This window comes from Talaromyces atroroseus, assembly GCF_001907595.1.
Source record: "Talaromyces atroroseus strain IBT 11181 chromosome Unknown scaffold_3, whole genome shotgun sequence".
Classification (NCBI taxonomy): Eukaryota; Fungi; Ascomycota; class Eurotiomycetes; order Eurotiales; family Trichocomaceae; genus Talaromyces; species Talaromyces atroroseus.
Genome location: NW_017971435.1, coordinates 956,049 through 969,256, shown reverse-complemented (window position 1 = coordinate 969,256; position 13,208 = coordinate 956,049). Strand labels below are relative to the sequence as shown.

General features: G+C 46.3%; 5 protein-coding genes across 5 annotated transcripts; 2 read left to right on the top strand and 3 right to left on the bottom strand.

Moving 5' to 3' along the window:
- Nucleotides 1–13: 13 nt before the first annotated feature.
- On the bottom strand, nt 14–1,217 carry UA08_03382 (hypothetical protein; the record flags this gene model as incomplete). Its single annotated transcript, XM_020265676.1, has 2 exons — nt 14–1,119; nt 1,205–1,217. 2 exons carry the CDS (start codon nt 1,215–1,217, stop codon nt 14–16), a joined length of 1,119 nt encoding a protein of 372 aa, XP_020121340.1.
- A 545-nt stretch (nt 1,218–1,762) lies between these two features.
- On the bottom strand, nt 1,763–2,856 carry UA08_03381 (S-methyl-5'-thioadenosine phosphorylase; the record flags this gene model as incomplete). The annotated part of the gene is made up of 3 exons (XM_020265675.1): nt 1,763–2,157; nt 2,244–2,753; nt 2,829–2,856. 3 exons carry the CDS (start codon nt 2,854–2,856, stop codon nt 1,763–1,765), a joined length of 933 nt encoding a protein of 310 aa, XP_020121339.1.
- A 732-nt stretch (nt 2,857–3,588) lies between these two features.
- Nucleotides 3,589–6,958, top strand: UA08_03380 (hypothetical protein; the record flags this gene model as incomplete). Its single annotated transcript, XM_020265674.1, has 7 exons — nt 3,589–3,673; nt 3,704–3,834; nt 3,920–4,935; nt 4,987–5,272; nt 5,339–5,502; nt 5,554–5,942; nt 6,012–6,958. 7 exons carry the CDS (start codon nt 3,589–3,591, stop codon nt 6,956–6,958), a joined length of 3,018 nt encoding a protein of 1,005 aa, XP_020121338.1.
- Nucleotides 6,959–7,445: 487 nt separating this feature from the next.
- Nucleotides 7,446–8,551, top strand: UA08_03379 (hypothetical protein; the record flags this gene model as incomplete). Its single annotated transcript, XM_020265673.1, has 2 exons — nt 7,446–7,652; nt 7,727–8,551. 2 exons carry the CDS (start codon nt 7,446–7,448, stop codon nt 8,549–8,551), a joined length of 1,032 nt encoding a protein of 343 aa, XP_020121337.1.
- Nucleotides 8,552–10,795: 2,244 nt separating this feature from the next.
- UA08_03378 (hypothetical protein) lies at nt 10,796–12,352 on the bottom strand (the record flags this gene model as incomplete). The annotated part of the gene is made up of 1 exon (XM_020265672.1): nt 10,796–12,352. The coding sequence occupies one exon, from the start codon at nt 12,350–12,352 to the stop codon at nt 10,796–10,798; it is 1,557 nt and encodes a 518-aa protein (XP_020121753.1).
- Nucleotides 12,353–13,208: the final 856 nt, after the last annotated feature.

Here is a 13,208-nt window from a genome sequence, read left to right as displayed (position 1 = left end):
CTCGTTATACTCCTCACTCTGAATCTGATCCATATGTGACCAAAGCTACTGGTGTCATGTCAGTTATCGAACTTGAATCTGTAGCGTTTGGCTCTGTTTCTTCCCTCTTGCCAACGATATCGGTTGACCCATGAACATTCTTCTTTTCCCGTGTCTTTCTCGTTTTCAAAGCAGACGGCTGCCACGTTTTTGCATCCTCGTTCAAAAAGGGGTCCACAACTGCACGAGTATTTCCCCGCAACTCATTACTTAAAAAGTCTCTTCGTTCGGCTGCAACCAGCTCTGCCTTGAGTTTTCCCCGTTGTGGTCCATGCAATTTCTTCCGCTGTTCATCCGAAGACTTCTTGAATGGTGTGTCACGAAACATCGGCCGGTTACGACTATTGGTAGCCAAAGTCGAACTATCAGATGCTGTAGGCCCAAAATCAACTAGGCCAGCTTGCAGGCGATCTTCCTCCGTTTCTTCCAACAAATCTATTCCTAGACTCATTTTATCCTTAAGCGATTCATTGGCCTGACTGATATTCTCCAGCCGTTTGCGTTCTATTCGGAATGTCCTCCGTAACCTCCTCGACTGTTCGTAGGGATCCTCCCAGTCTCTGCTCTGTCGTTTCTGCAGTTCTTTTATTCTGGTGGTAGCTGTTTCAAACTGTCGTTTGTCTTCAACCTTTCCTTCCAATCTTGCAAACGCATCCTTCTCCTCCTCCGTCCGATCTCCTGGAAACCTAATCCGAATTTCCCCAGGCTCACCGATCTCTTTATCCTCGCCCGTGTCCCTTTTCCTCCCACCCTCTGTCACAATATATGCCGTGTTCTTCGGGTCTGTTCTAATTTCAATCCAATTCCCACAAACCGCGTGTTTCATGCGAAAGCTGTAGATCGGCGTCGAATAATAATTTCCAACTTTTTTCTTCTCCGCATTGAAACGTACTCCCTGGCCAATAATCGTCTCGTTCGGTTTACAGTTTGTGCACCATACGGCGAAGGGCATTTCAAATCGCACTATCAGGGCGCCTTTAGTTTGGAGGTGGCGTGCGCGAGCGCCGAGTGCGTGTTTGCCTGCGAGTTTGTTGGCTGTGGTAAGACCTTCCTGGTCGGGCGGGACATAACGTCCCATATCTGTTTGAGAGCGCAGTCATGGTTAGTTAAGAGAAACTCTGTATGAAGGGGTCCAGCCAGCTAATGTGAGGCAATAGGAACATACTAAAACCTTGCATCGTGGTAGCGTTACTCGGTGATCGAGAACTCCACCAGTCTTAATGTATAACTATGACATGAAGAAAAGGAGATAAGGGTCGCGCATCAACAATATTGACGTGCCCTCGGTGCAGTGTACGTAAGTTCGTAATAGTAGTTGTTAATGAGAGAAAAGTTGTCGCAACGATAACGGTAATATTATCTCCACCTCGGCCGGGCTGTTGTTCGACACCATTCCCAAATAGGACTAGTACATATATTTGGTGGACAGTGGACACGCATTTTCTTCATACATGATATGATCGATTGTTTGCATTAGGCGATGTTTTGGTTATTTAACATATTCTTGAGCTTTAACTAGGTAATATAGCAGACTGCAGCTTTTTAAAAATTGCTGGATAAATGTCAAATAGGTACGATTCAGATGGAGCCTTTCTATATCTATCTCTCGCTGTCTACATATCTACATATGTATGTACATAGGTATCAAATACCTACCGTAGGTACCCAGGTAGCTGTAGTCCTTTTTCACATAAACATAGAAAAATTCTAACACGTGTATAAACTAAAAATATCCAGGGAACAACCACTCCATCTTCTTCCTCGCATCCTCACTCCACGCTGTCTGCGGCGTACTAACACCAAACTTGATACCCCCTTCCAGATGCTTGGCGTTAACAGTATCCGCATGAGCGTCTAGCACCAATGCATCAAGCACAGCGCCGACAAAGCGTCTCGCATTCACTGCGTTCGCCTTCATGTTACCCATGACCATTTCCACGGTGACGTCGGCAGTGGACTCGTGCCAGCAATCGTAGTCTGTTGACATGCAAATCATTTGGTATGCTAGTTCGGCTTCACGTGCTAGTTTCGCTTCGGGGAGAGCGGACATATTGATGACAGATCCGCCGAAGGAGCGGTACATGTTGCTTTCGGCGCGGGTGGAGAATTGAGGGCCCTCTGTGAATTTGAACAGAAAGTTAGAAGAAGAGGGAGAGAGAAAGAAAAAAGCATAATGAAGCGCATTCAGTAGGGGGAACACATACCCATGCACACTAATGTTCCTCGGTCGTGCAACACAACACCATCCCCCTCCAGACTGTGTCCGCACGCACGCACAACCTTTGCGACATTCTCATCAAACGGGTCACCGAACGGTACATGGGCTACAACACCGCCTTCGAAGAAGGTAAATGGCCGAACACCTTTGGTACGGTCAATAATCTGATCAGGTACGACGAAATCCCTGGGCTTAATAGCCTCTTGCAGACTGCCAACGGCCGAAAAGGCAATGACCGTTCGCACACCAAGGCTGCGCAGGGCCGCGATATTTGCTCGGTTGGGGACTTCATGGGGAGCAATTTGATGGTGCGTGCCGTGTCGGCTGAGGAAGGCGACGGGGACGTCTTTGCCGGAAACGCTGCAGTTATGGTGCAAGATGGTGACTGGAGAGGAAGGTTTGCCCCAGGGTGTCTCGATATCAAGAGATGCAGCTTTGGTGAAGCCTGGGAGGTCCTGGAGGCCGGTGCCTCCGATGACTGCAATTCGGACCTTGTCTGATTTCCAATTTCATTTCCTATTAGTCACCCACCAACGGGCATTTGATGATGGGAGCAAGTTAGCTTAGTTACCCTTGTACTCGTTCGGGAGAACAGCCATCCTTTGTGCCCTCTGTTTAGGTGATTCAAATCGTTCGGTATATCGGGTTGGAGAGAGCTGATGAAGCCAGGAGAGACAGCATAGAAGGAAATGGATGCACGTGCAATAAAATCGAATCTGGTATGGGCTGCGATTGGCGGATGGCGGGGCAGCCCAGTCAAAGCCCCGCAGAATGGCGCCATTGCGCGCTGATAAGATAAGGGTTTGCGAGCCCTAACTCTAACAGTCTGACGACCATGCATCATCTTCGAATGTTTTGAAGCTTTCGCAAGGAATTATGCAGATAAAACTAGGAAACCGCCAAAGGAATATTGCGGTAGATTATATTCTCAGACTAGTATCACCAGAAGCATGACGAAGGGGCCCCTTTCGGTGGCTCGTTGGGTCGATTTCGTAATAAGAGCATTTGCATATAACAGCATTCTCATTGATTTAGTTTCTCAGTTAAAAGATATGTCTAACATGTAGATTTTGACTAGGGAAGTTCTTGTCCGGCACAAACTTAGCTATTCCCGGAATCTACTTCAGTAAGTATTCATTGCGTCATTATTATCATGAGACATAAACTTCGGGAATTCCGTAGACACCTTACTTTAACAGTAGATGAATACACTCATTTTGACATTGAAAGAGTGACTGGAGACATTAGATAGCCTCGGAGAAGCCTCGTCAAGCGGATTCTAACCCATCATTTATGACAACTGAGGGATTTCCCATAGCCTACGGAAGACTATGTCTGCGACAAAGCACCCTGGAGCATCGGAGCTCGAGATACTAAACGAACCAGACTGGACAAAGACACATAGCCATCGGGTAGGTAGGCGAGGGCGTGACGCCCGATTCATAGGTCTAACCCATAGCGGAGATGAGCATTCGCCAGAACGACCTGATGCAGACACGGCAAAGATATTGGAGCTGCGCGAAAAAGCAGAAAAGGGCGAATTGATTACTGTTCGAGATATTATGACTAGGCAGAGAGTGAGCAGTTTCTCCTTCAATCTATGATATATCATTGAAGACTATGAGCATGTATGCGCTGATAGATTCATATCTTCCCATGCAGGATTTCCACTTGGAGCGACCAGAGGTGCATCCAAACTTTTGGCGGTATGTGTTACACACAACAGAGAGCTTTATCAAGTACGAGCAGCCCTGGGAGATCAATAAAAAGAAGAAGAATGGCAAAGAGCAAAAACAAGAAAGAGGTGATTCATCAGGCGACCAAGACCACAAGGATGAAACAAGTAATGGAAAAGAAAAGAAAGAAGCACAAGAAGAAGATTCAAGTGAAGGTCCAGAATCCGGCTCCAACCTCAGAAAGTCACATGAAGAGCATGCGCTCATTCAATTCCTGGAAAGTGAACAGAAGTTACGTTCATCAATGAGGAAAAATGATGGAAAGGGGCTTTCTCCACTTCATGATGAGATATTACCAGAACAAATAGACGAAGCCGACCAACTCTCGCGCGACAGCTGGGTGCCACGTAGTGACAAACTAATCCGTCTGACAGGAAGTCATCCTCTAAATGCCGAAGCAGATCTAACTACTCTCTTTGATGCAGGCCTGATAACACCATCTCCGATACACTACGTTCGCAACCACGGCGCAGTTCCCCATATACTCTGGGAAAATCACACTCTTGAGGTGACCGTTAATGAGCAATTGACTTTAACGATGGACGACTTGAGGGACGAGTTCGAAAGTATCAATATACCGATATTTATTGCCTGTGACGGCAGTCGTAGAAAAGAGCTGAATATGATCAAAAGAACTCGAGCATTCAACTTCACTGCTGCCGCAGCTGGCTGTTCTTACTGGAGAGGGGTATTACTTCGCGATGTCCTCATCAAGGCTGGTGCCACAGAAGTCTTGGAGAAGAGTCCCAATAAGTTTTTCTGGGTCAACTACCTTGGGGCCGACGAACTCAGCCAAGGAAAGTATGAAACGTGTATCCCTCTCGAATATGCAATGGATGCCACCAACGATGTGCTACTTGCCTATCAAATGAATGATCATCCAATACCACCCGACCACGGCTATCCCCTTCGTTTAATCGTGCCAGGCTGGGTTGGAGCTCGGTCAGTGAAGTGGCTGTCAAAGATTTGGATTAGTGAATATGAAAATAAAAGCCATTATCATATCTATGATAATCGACAGCTGCCTAGTTTTGTCACCGATACAGAATCGGATCTTGCTCAGATAATGTTTCGACATCCCAGCACTATCTGCAATGAACAGATGCTGAATTCGGTTGTTGTAAGACCAGCACAGGGCGAACGGATTGATCTGGTTGATGTTAAGTTGGGGAAGAAGTATAGGGTGCAAGGGTATGCTTATAATGGAGGCGGAGACGAAGTTGACAGAGTTGAGATCAGCTTGGATAATGGGGATAATTGGCTTTACTGTGTCCGCAAGGTAAGCATGACTACCTGATCTCGTTTTCATTTTACCTTATGTTGAATACACTCCCCTCTTGAATAGTTCCCTGATGCGCCTATTCGGCACGGCGACAAGTTCTGGACCTGGTTGCACTGGTACATTGATTTGGATATCACCAAGCTTATCCGCGCACACAGCATAACCGTGCGTGCATTCGATGTGCATAAGAATACGCAACCTCCCAAGCCAGTGTGGAATATCGAAGGGTAGGCCAACCCATACTTACAGAGTTGTCATTGATGCTAAAAGCAAGACAGTATGATGAACAATTCTTGGTATCAGGTAAGACCAGAGATATTCGACGACCCAGAAAATGAGGAGTCATACTTGCTTTTCCGGCACCCAGTCGATTCTGGTAATGGCATGGATGGTTGGATGAAACCGTCCACCGAGGAGAAGATCGAAGAGATCAAGCGTGAAGCGTCTGCTCCTGAGAAGCAGTTTACCCGGCAAGAGATAGAGAAGCACCATACTGAAGATGATTGTTGGGTTGTCATAAACGGCAAAGTTTACAATGCTACTAGTGTCTTGAGTTGGCATCCAGGCGGCAAAGGGCCTATATTGGCGCATGCTGGCCAGGTCAATATGAATACAACCGTAGAATTCCAAGGTATTCATGACGATTTTGCGCAAAATAAGCTTAAAGGTGAGCTTGTTAGTTATGTTTGCGTTGATTTGGAATTTGTTATTGATATAAGACTCATGCACGACGCAGAATGTATCCTCGGCAAGGTCACCCAGAAAGCGATGGAACATATGAAGAATGTTCAAAAGAAAGAAAAGGAGTTACTTTCAGTTAAAGGGGACCCCAATGTATCCCTGAGCAGGCATAAGTGCGTATTTCTCCGTCAAATCGCGGGACTAGTCGTAATTGCTAATTGGGACGTTAGATGGACCCAAGCCAGGTTGACCCAAAAGAAGCGGCTTTCAGAAGATACTTATCGCTACACGTTTTCTCTCCCGCAGCCAACAAAGAAGCTGGGATTAGAGACAGGTCAGCACCTCCAAGTCGGGTTCCATTTTGCGGATCGTCTCGTTGTTCGCCCCTATACTCCCGTCCGACCAGTAGTTGATTGCGAAGACGATGGTACATTTGATCTCGTTGTAAAGACGTACCACCCAGATGCAACCCAACCGGGCGGTACAATGGGTAACGTCTTGGACTGTCTCCGAGAGAACGAAGAGATTGAAGTCAAGGGCCCATCAGGTGACATCCGATATCACGGAAATGGACATTTAAGCGTTGATGACAGACAGTTCACATTTCGCAGATTTTCTCTGATCCTTGGTGGATCAGGAGTCACACCCGGATACCAGGTTGTTGTACGAATCTTGAAAGATGCAGATGACAAAACGAGCATAAGAGTAATCGATGCGAACAAGTCCGAGAGTGATATTCTAATGCGCAGAGAGTTCGACGAACTCTCGAGAGACCACGGCGATCGGTTTAGTATTGTGCATGTTTTGTCCCATCCTAGCAGTAGTGATTGGGCCGGGCTCAAGGGGCACATCACCCCAGATATACTAAGAAAGCATGCCTTTGAGCCAAGCGACGAGAATGCAGTGCTTCTCTGTGGTCCTCCGGCGATGATAGAGAAGGTCGCACTGCCGGCTTTGAAGGACTGGGGTTATGACGAGGACCAAAATCTGTTTGGATTTTAAGATGGCATGCATGCATTTGATTCATGCTATTTAAGTTATTCTGACTTCTGTTGTTGCATGTTTGAAGTTAAAAGGAGTGAGTGGTAAGTGTTTCAAGTGAGATATACGCTCCAGCCAATCATAGCGTAGAAAAGTATTTATGTTGGAAGCAAATATGCAAACCCACACTGATAAGCTATGTGGCCAATCAGATTCACTCGTATGCGACTGCCCCACACGTGGCTTGGGAAACAAACATTTGATGGTTTTGCAAAAACCAACTCAAACACACCAAAGGGCCTAAAGTGAAAGTTTGCAACACCATCAATATCCATACGATGTTTGCATGCCTAGAGGAGGGAAACATGTATATAAAGTCCTGAGATGTGTCTGCTGAATTGGTTTGATGTATCTATATCGACAACAACAAATAGAACAATACTACTGTGCTACTTTTATCACCAGCCTCTCTTATATTATCATCATACCTTCCCCAACAACACTCACAATGCCTTTTATTCGCGATCCCACACAGTCCACAAAGGCTCTAATTGAGGGCTCGGCACTGTCCCCGAGGTTTTCCAACTTCTCAATTTTCCAGGCAAACTATAAAACTGTCGGTGACCATGGAATCCGCGCCGATTTCATGATTCCCAAGTCTCTGAGGGCTGGGGAGAAGGTCCCAGTAATCACTCAGTTTCATGGTGGTGGATTGGTACGTATAGAACTCTCGAATTATTTTCTCAAATATCAATGACCTTTGTAACTAATAAAACACTATCGGAGCAGATATTTGGCGATTCGTTGTATAGCCCTTGGTTTCCTATATGGGTGCTCGAACTCGCCGAGAAACACAATGCAGTTATTGCTTGTGCCAACTATCGCATGATGCCAGAATCGACCGCTGTCGAGGTTCTATCAGACATCGATGACTGGTGGAGATGGCTGCACTCGAGCGATAGCGCGAATCTGCTCGCGGCTTTGCCAACACCGATTGAACTTGACCTCGACCGCGTCATCACAACCGGAGAATCAGCCGGTGGTCTGCTGAGCGTATACCTTGCGATGACCTACCCAGAAGATATCAGAGCAGCGACAGCCGGATATCCCATGTTCAATCAAGATGGACCAGTTGAGACCGACCAGACCCCGGCCCTGGCCCCGCAAATCCCAGAATCAGCTCTTTTGGAGCTCCAGAAAACAATTAACGCTGGCAATACCGTGTCAAGTGATGACTCAGACTTGAGGATGGCATTATTCCACTCTTTTTTTCGTACCAAGGCCCTTTTGTTTAAATGCTATGATCGGGATTCGTTAGCCTCGCCAGTTCACCGCGAGCGTCTTTACCAATTGCAGCGTCTTGAACAGCCTGACACAAAGCTCCCACTAGGTGGACTGGTCATCTTGCATGGTGCGCAGGACCCTGTGGTACCTGTGACACTTAGTGAGCGTTTTGTCAATGCTGCCAGAGAAAAGTTGCGCGGTCGACAAGGCGCGGATAACATTGTGCTTTCAATCCAGGAGGGGGTTCATGGATTTGATAACACGTTTAGCATAGAAGAGCCTTGGTTGAAGGAGGCGCTTGCAACTGCCATTTCGCGCTGGCTGGAGTGATTTCTTGTTTATAGATACCTGATGGTCTAATTATTTGAATTGTTGTGTTTAGAACTATTAATCTAATGAATGAACTGATATTTACCTACCATTTAGTCGAAAACAGAGTAGTTGTTCATACGAAACAGCATGTAAATGATACAATAAGAAGAAAACAAGTAAATTAACATATTACAATGTCAGAAAAGCTTTCTCTGGCTTCCACTGTCCTGTCCTTGTCGAATTTGTCACGTTCAGATAGCCCTAACGACGACATTTCCCGTGTATTCAAGTACCGGAAGATCGCTTGCCTGGCCGCCAAATATCTCGCTGGATTTGAAAATAGAGCATATTACAATTTGGAGATGCTTGAAACTCACTGGCTCCAGGGCAATAATTGAATCAAACGTGATACGATCACCTTCGTTCGATCGTTCAGGAAGAATTCTGATTCATAGCCGGTCAAAGAAATCCGCAGCTAACCTTACTGTAATTCATGATCATGCAAATCCAATATCCGAGGCATTTTCGACAGCCAGAACTTCCCACGAGGGCCGCCTTGTTTCAAGCACTCAGCAGTGTCGTTTCGGAATGGACTGGTCTTTCGACCGGGATCTACGTATGACTTGCCTTGACTGTTTGCCAGAAATGACTTTTTTCGCCTATTTCCAACCATATTCTTTCATCCGCTCTCCTTCAAGAAAAAGAATGCTCTTGTCAAGATCTTTCCAATAGACACAAGAAGGGTTTCATCCGACCCTTTCCAGAGGATACGTGGATGTATATATTGAGAACTTCCAACAGACAACCCGGTAATCCATTCTCTGTTGTGCTGCCAATCCCATCAGACCAGACATGGGCATTTTTGATATAGCTGTTTGGGCGGAGACAGATCTTTAGCATCCCTGATCTCTATCGTGATGTTTTGAGACGGTGAGGAGTACGATGATATTACTTTGATAACAGGGGTGTCTCCTTCAAGAATGATGCGCTGAATCTCAGTAAACTGGGGCTTCAGTTCTTCACATGTACAATTCTTCGCAGCATGCCGATTGATATAATGCTCCTCGTCAATACTATATGCGACACAGCATGTAGTGGAACACGGACTATGGCACTTGTAAACACCCTAGACGGGGAACGAACAGGCATATTCCACAATGCCGTATCAAAATTTCATCATGGCCCTGGCAACGAAAGGGTACCAGCCTCCTCTCGTCAGACGACGGGCCAAACGTGCCTGTTGCGAAAAGGCGTAGCAGCCACGAAATCGGCTATTCCCGCGCCGGTCCATTGTTGCTACGCATGATCCAATTTCCTCGCCTACAAGCGTGATCAGTCTCGCCGTGTCGTCTATAGCTTGCTCTAAGGGGGATGGTGGAGGAAGTCCACTCTTGCTCATAAATCCTTGTCTGAGGATGAGAAATGGCAAACATTCAAACACCAAAAATTCATTTCAGACAGGATGCTGCCTGCATTTGTCAGTGCTCTTTCTTGCTCATCCGAAGGCAGTTCTGTCAAGGATTTGCACCATGTCTCGAGGAGGTGGGCCATGAATGCAGTTGATATTCATGGTGGACTTTGCGGGTTGTTATGCAGAATAAAGTCGGACCTTGAAATGCGGCTTCCAGTCAAGGCTTCCAATGCGCCAACAAAAAGCCAGCTTTGTAACATTTAAACGACGGAGAAAATATCTGGAAAACCAACGGATTTTGCCCAGTGCAGCCTGGTGGTGTCCTCTTTCGTCCATCCATGGACCAAAGGATAGCTCTCAAACTCGCAGAGGTCGTGGCTACTGTGCAGCCTGATGAATGGAGTATTTGGAGGACGACGGGGCCCCAAGGATTTAATGTGATCTATTATAGTTCTCTCTCTCTCGCACGCGCTCCTTCTCTCCTTTAAGAAAAAAAAGATACGTACAATTCTTGGAGTTTATGAGAAATATCCGAGATCTTGTAGAGATACAAGACCCAAACTGAAGCCCAACCATTACGTATTCCAACCTTCAATTTATCAGCCCGCTCCAAAAAGCCAAAGCAAGTCAATCACTCAAGTCAATGTGAGTGTAGCATGGACTTCGCATTCTAGAATGAGACGACACAACCGCTGAAACATTTACAATAAACAGCCACTACCTACCTAGGTATCTAGGATACTTATTCACAGACCTTGCCGATTACCTACCTTATGTAAGGTATGTGGATTCCAACACTAGAAGTAATATAAACAAGATACCCAGGCACTAAACATCAAAAGAATTACGCATTAGCAATTACACGGCGTGAATTCAGATCCTGGCGGTCCTCCAATTGTAAGATGCCATCTGCCGGCATTATCAACATATGACTTCGGGATAGTCGTTCTTTTGCCGATTCTCTCCCATTCGCCTTGCGCAGATTTCCCAATAAAAATAACCTGTGGTCCTGCGTACTGGAAAACACCCAAATGTCCAAGACCATATACTTGTGCCTCCCCGAGAACCACTACGTGCGATCCTGTGGCATGATCCAACTTCCCAAAGGTATGTTTATCTCCACTCAGGTCGAATATCGATGGATGACTGGAGTTCTGATCATGGATCAGGAATATTTTGGCGCAGATAAGGTCACCTTCAAAAGTGGCGGTGGTAGACGTCTGTATCTTGATATCGTAGTCGTGTATAAATGTTCCATGCTCAATGAGCGTGTTGGCAGGCACCAGCCGGTTGGCAATTCTGTAGGACGGAGTGTCATTGGGATGAAATATAGGGATTGCAGGGACAAGCCCGAATCGAGAGTCGTACGGCATGTCCTCTCCAATATCCAGCCATGACGGGAATGCCTTTGTCTTTCTAGCCAGTTCGAGAATGAGATCATCCCGAGTTCGATGGTAGTCGACCTTGATACTCACCCCGAGGAGATGCATGACACTGAAGACCATGTCCTGTGGTTTCGTCGATGTCCGCAGCCAGATACTCCTCCATGCCGCCGACTTCTTCATTGCCTCTGTGCGTCCGCTTAATACCCCTTCCAAAGCCGTAATAAGCGATTCATCATCCCCGAAGCACTTGACAATAAACTTGACTCGAGTTCGCTCCTTGGTCACTTTATCAACCTTGGTAATCTTTAGGCCAGTAGTTTTCCGGCAACTGAGTAGATCTTGAAGCTTTGACAAAGCAATTTTGTCGTCTACATTATCGACTAGGTACCTCGGTCCGGTACTAATAATTTCGTAGTCATAATTGGGATCTCTCTTAGCGGCTCTGATCAGAACATACACATTGGAAGGGGAGAGCGTGGCTTCTTGTAATGTCCACGCACGAGTAATCCATGGGGCGTAGTACTCGGGTCCCTGAGTCGCTGCAACGCCGCCGGGCATGACAATGACTGCGGTAGATTTCTCATAGACATGTCCCATATGCTGAATTTGGAGCTTTTTATCTTCCGAAGAGTCCTGATGGACGCATACCAAGTCCAGCCAGAGAAAGACACACCCGAGATGCTGGGCTGCTTTGGCAGCTTCAACCAGTCCCTGCCAACTGACTTCATGGTATTTGTTATTCCCAAGGTCAATTCTTAGGGGTCGGTAAGCGGCCGCACTGAGTCTCTGGACTTCTTCACTCGGCGCCCATGAGTGAGAGATGGTTGCATATTTCGGTACATGCCCACTTGGTTGAACGAGGTTCAGCCCTCTCCATTCGGAGAGAATTATGGTAGCATTATCGGCTTCTAGTAGGTCCCTAACTGTTATCAGTCGTAGCTCCCCAAGAGTAAAGTTAACTGATTCATAGCTCCAGGCTTTGTCTGCCCGCTCTCGCAGTCGTTGAATGGGATATCCAGGCATATCGATCTTGGCGGTTAGCTGGGTAATTCGATGATAAGAGTGATAACCTTGAATAAGCTACATTAAGGGCGACATTTCCTCTGAAAGTCTAATATATCTTCAAGGACTCCGGATTAGAATATATCAATCCACTTGGGTTGGGCCCCAACCTGAGCTTTGGGTAGAACTTATCCAAAATGGCTAATTTTTTCCGAATTTCAGTCCGTGAAAAGCCGCCATCAGCCCTGGTCTGTATAGCAGAAGCGAGATGGGGGTTCCTATCGAATCAACCCGGCATACACGGATGGGGCTAATGTAGTGATTTGCATATTCCGCAACCAATCATCTAGATCTTTCCCTTGCTATAACTGCCATAAATCTGAGCACGAGAAGACGTAGTCTGCGCTTGACACCACTACTTCATTTCCTGCAAGAGTATGTGTGTGACCGCCGCATTGCGGCAGTGGCTGGCTGAGTTCCTTCATTCCGTATTTTGCGACATCATCTGCCTCGGTTTAGATAGTCAAAGGGCATATAGATTCTGGTGCTTGCATTTCCCGACTGTCGTGTAACCCTAATTCTTAAGAATGATTTATTTACTCCATTGAGAATACTCTCCTACCGAGTGGGCTTTAAGAAGCAGATTGCAGAAACACTACGTATTCATCCAATGATATTCGGGTACAGTTTGAATTGCTTCATTTTATTCGTCGGACATCGGCTAAATACTCTTTTTATTCTGGCTTGCATCGATCTGGATGTTAGGCAGCAACAAGTCTGTTAAATGTCGTATTAACCAGACGTCTGCCATCCACAGAAAGACAAATAGAGAGACTGGGACGTTTTGTGTTTCAAAATCGGTGGACTCCCATGACCT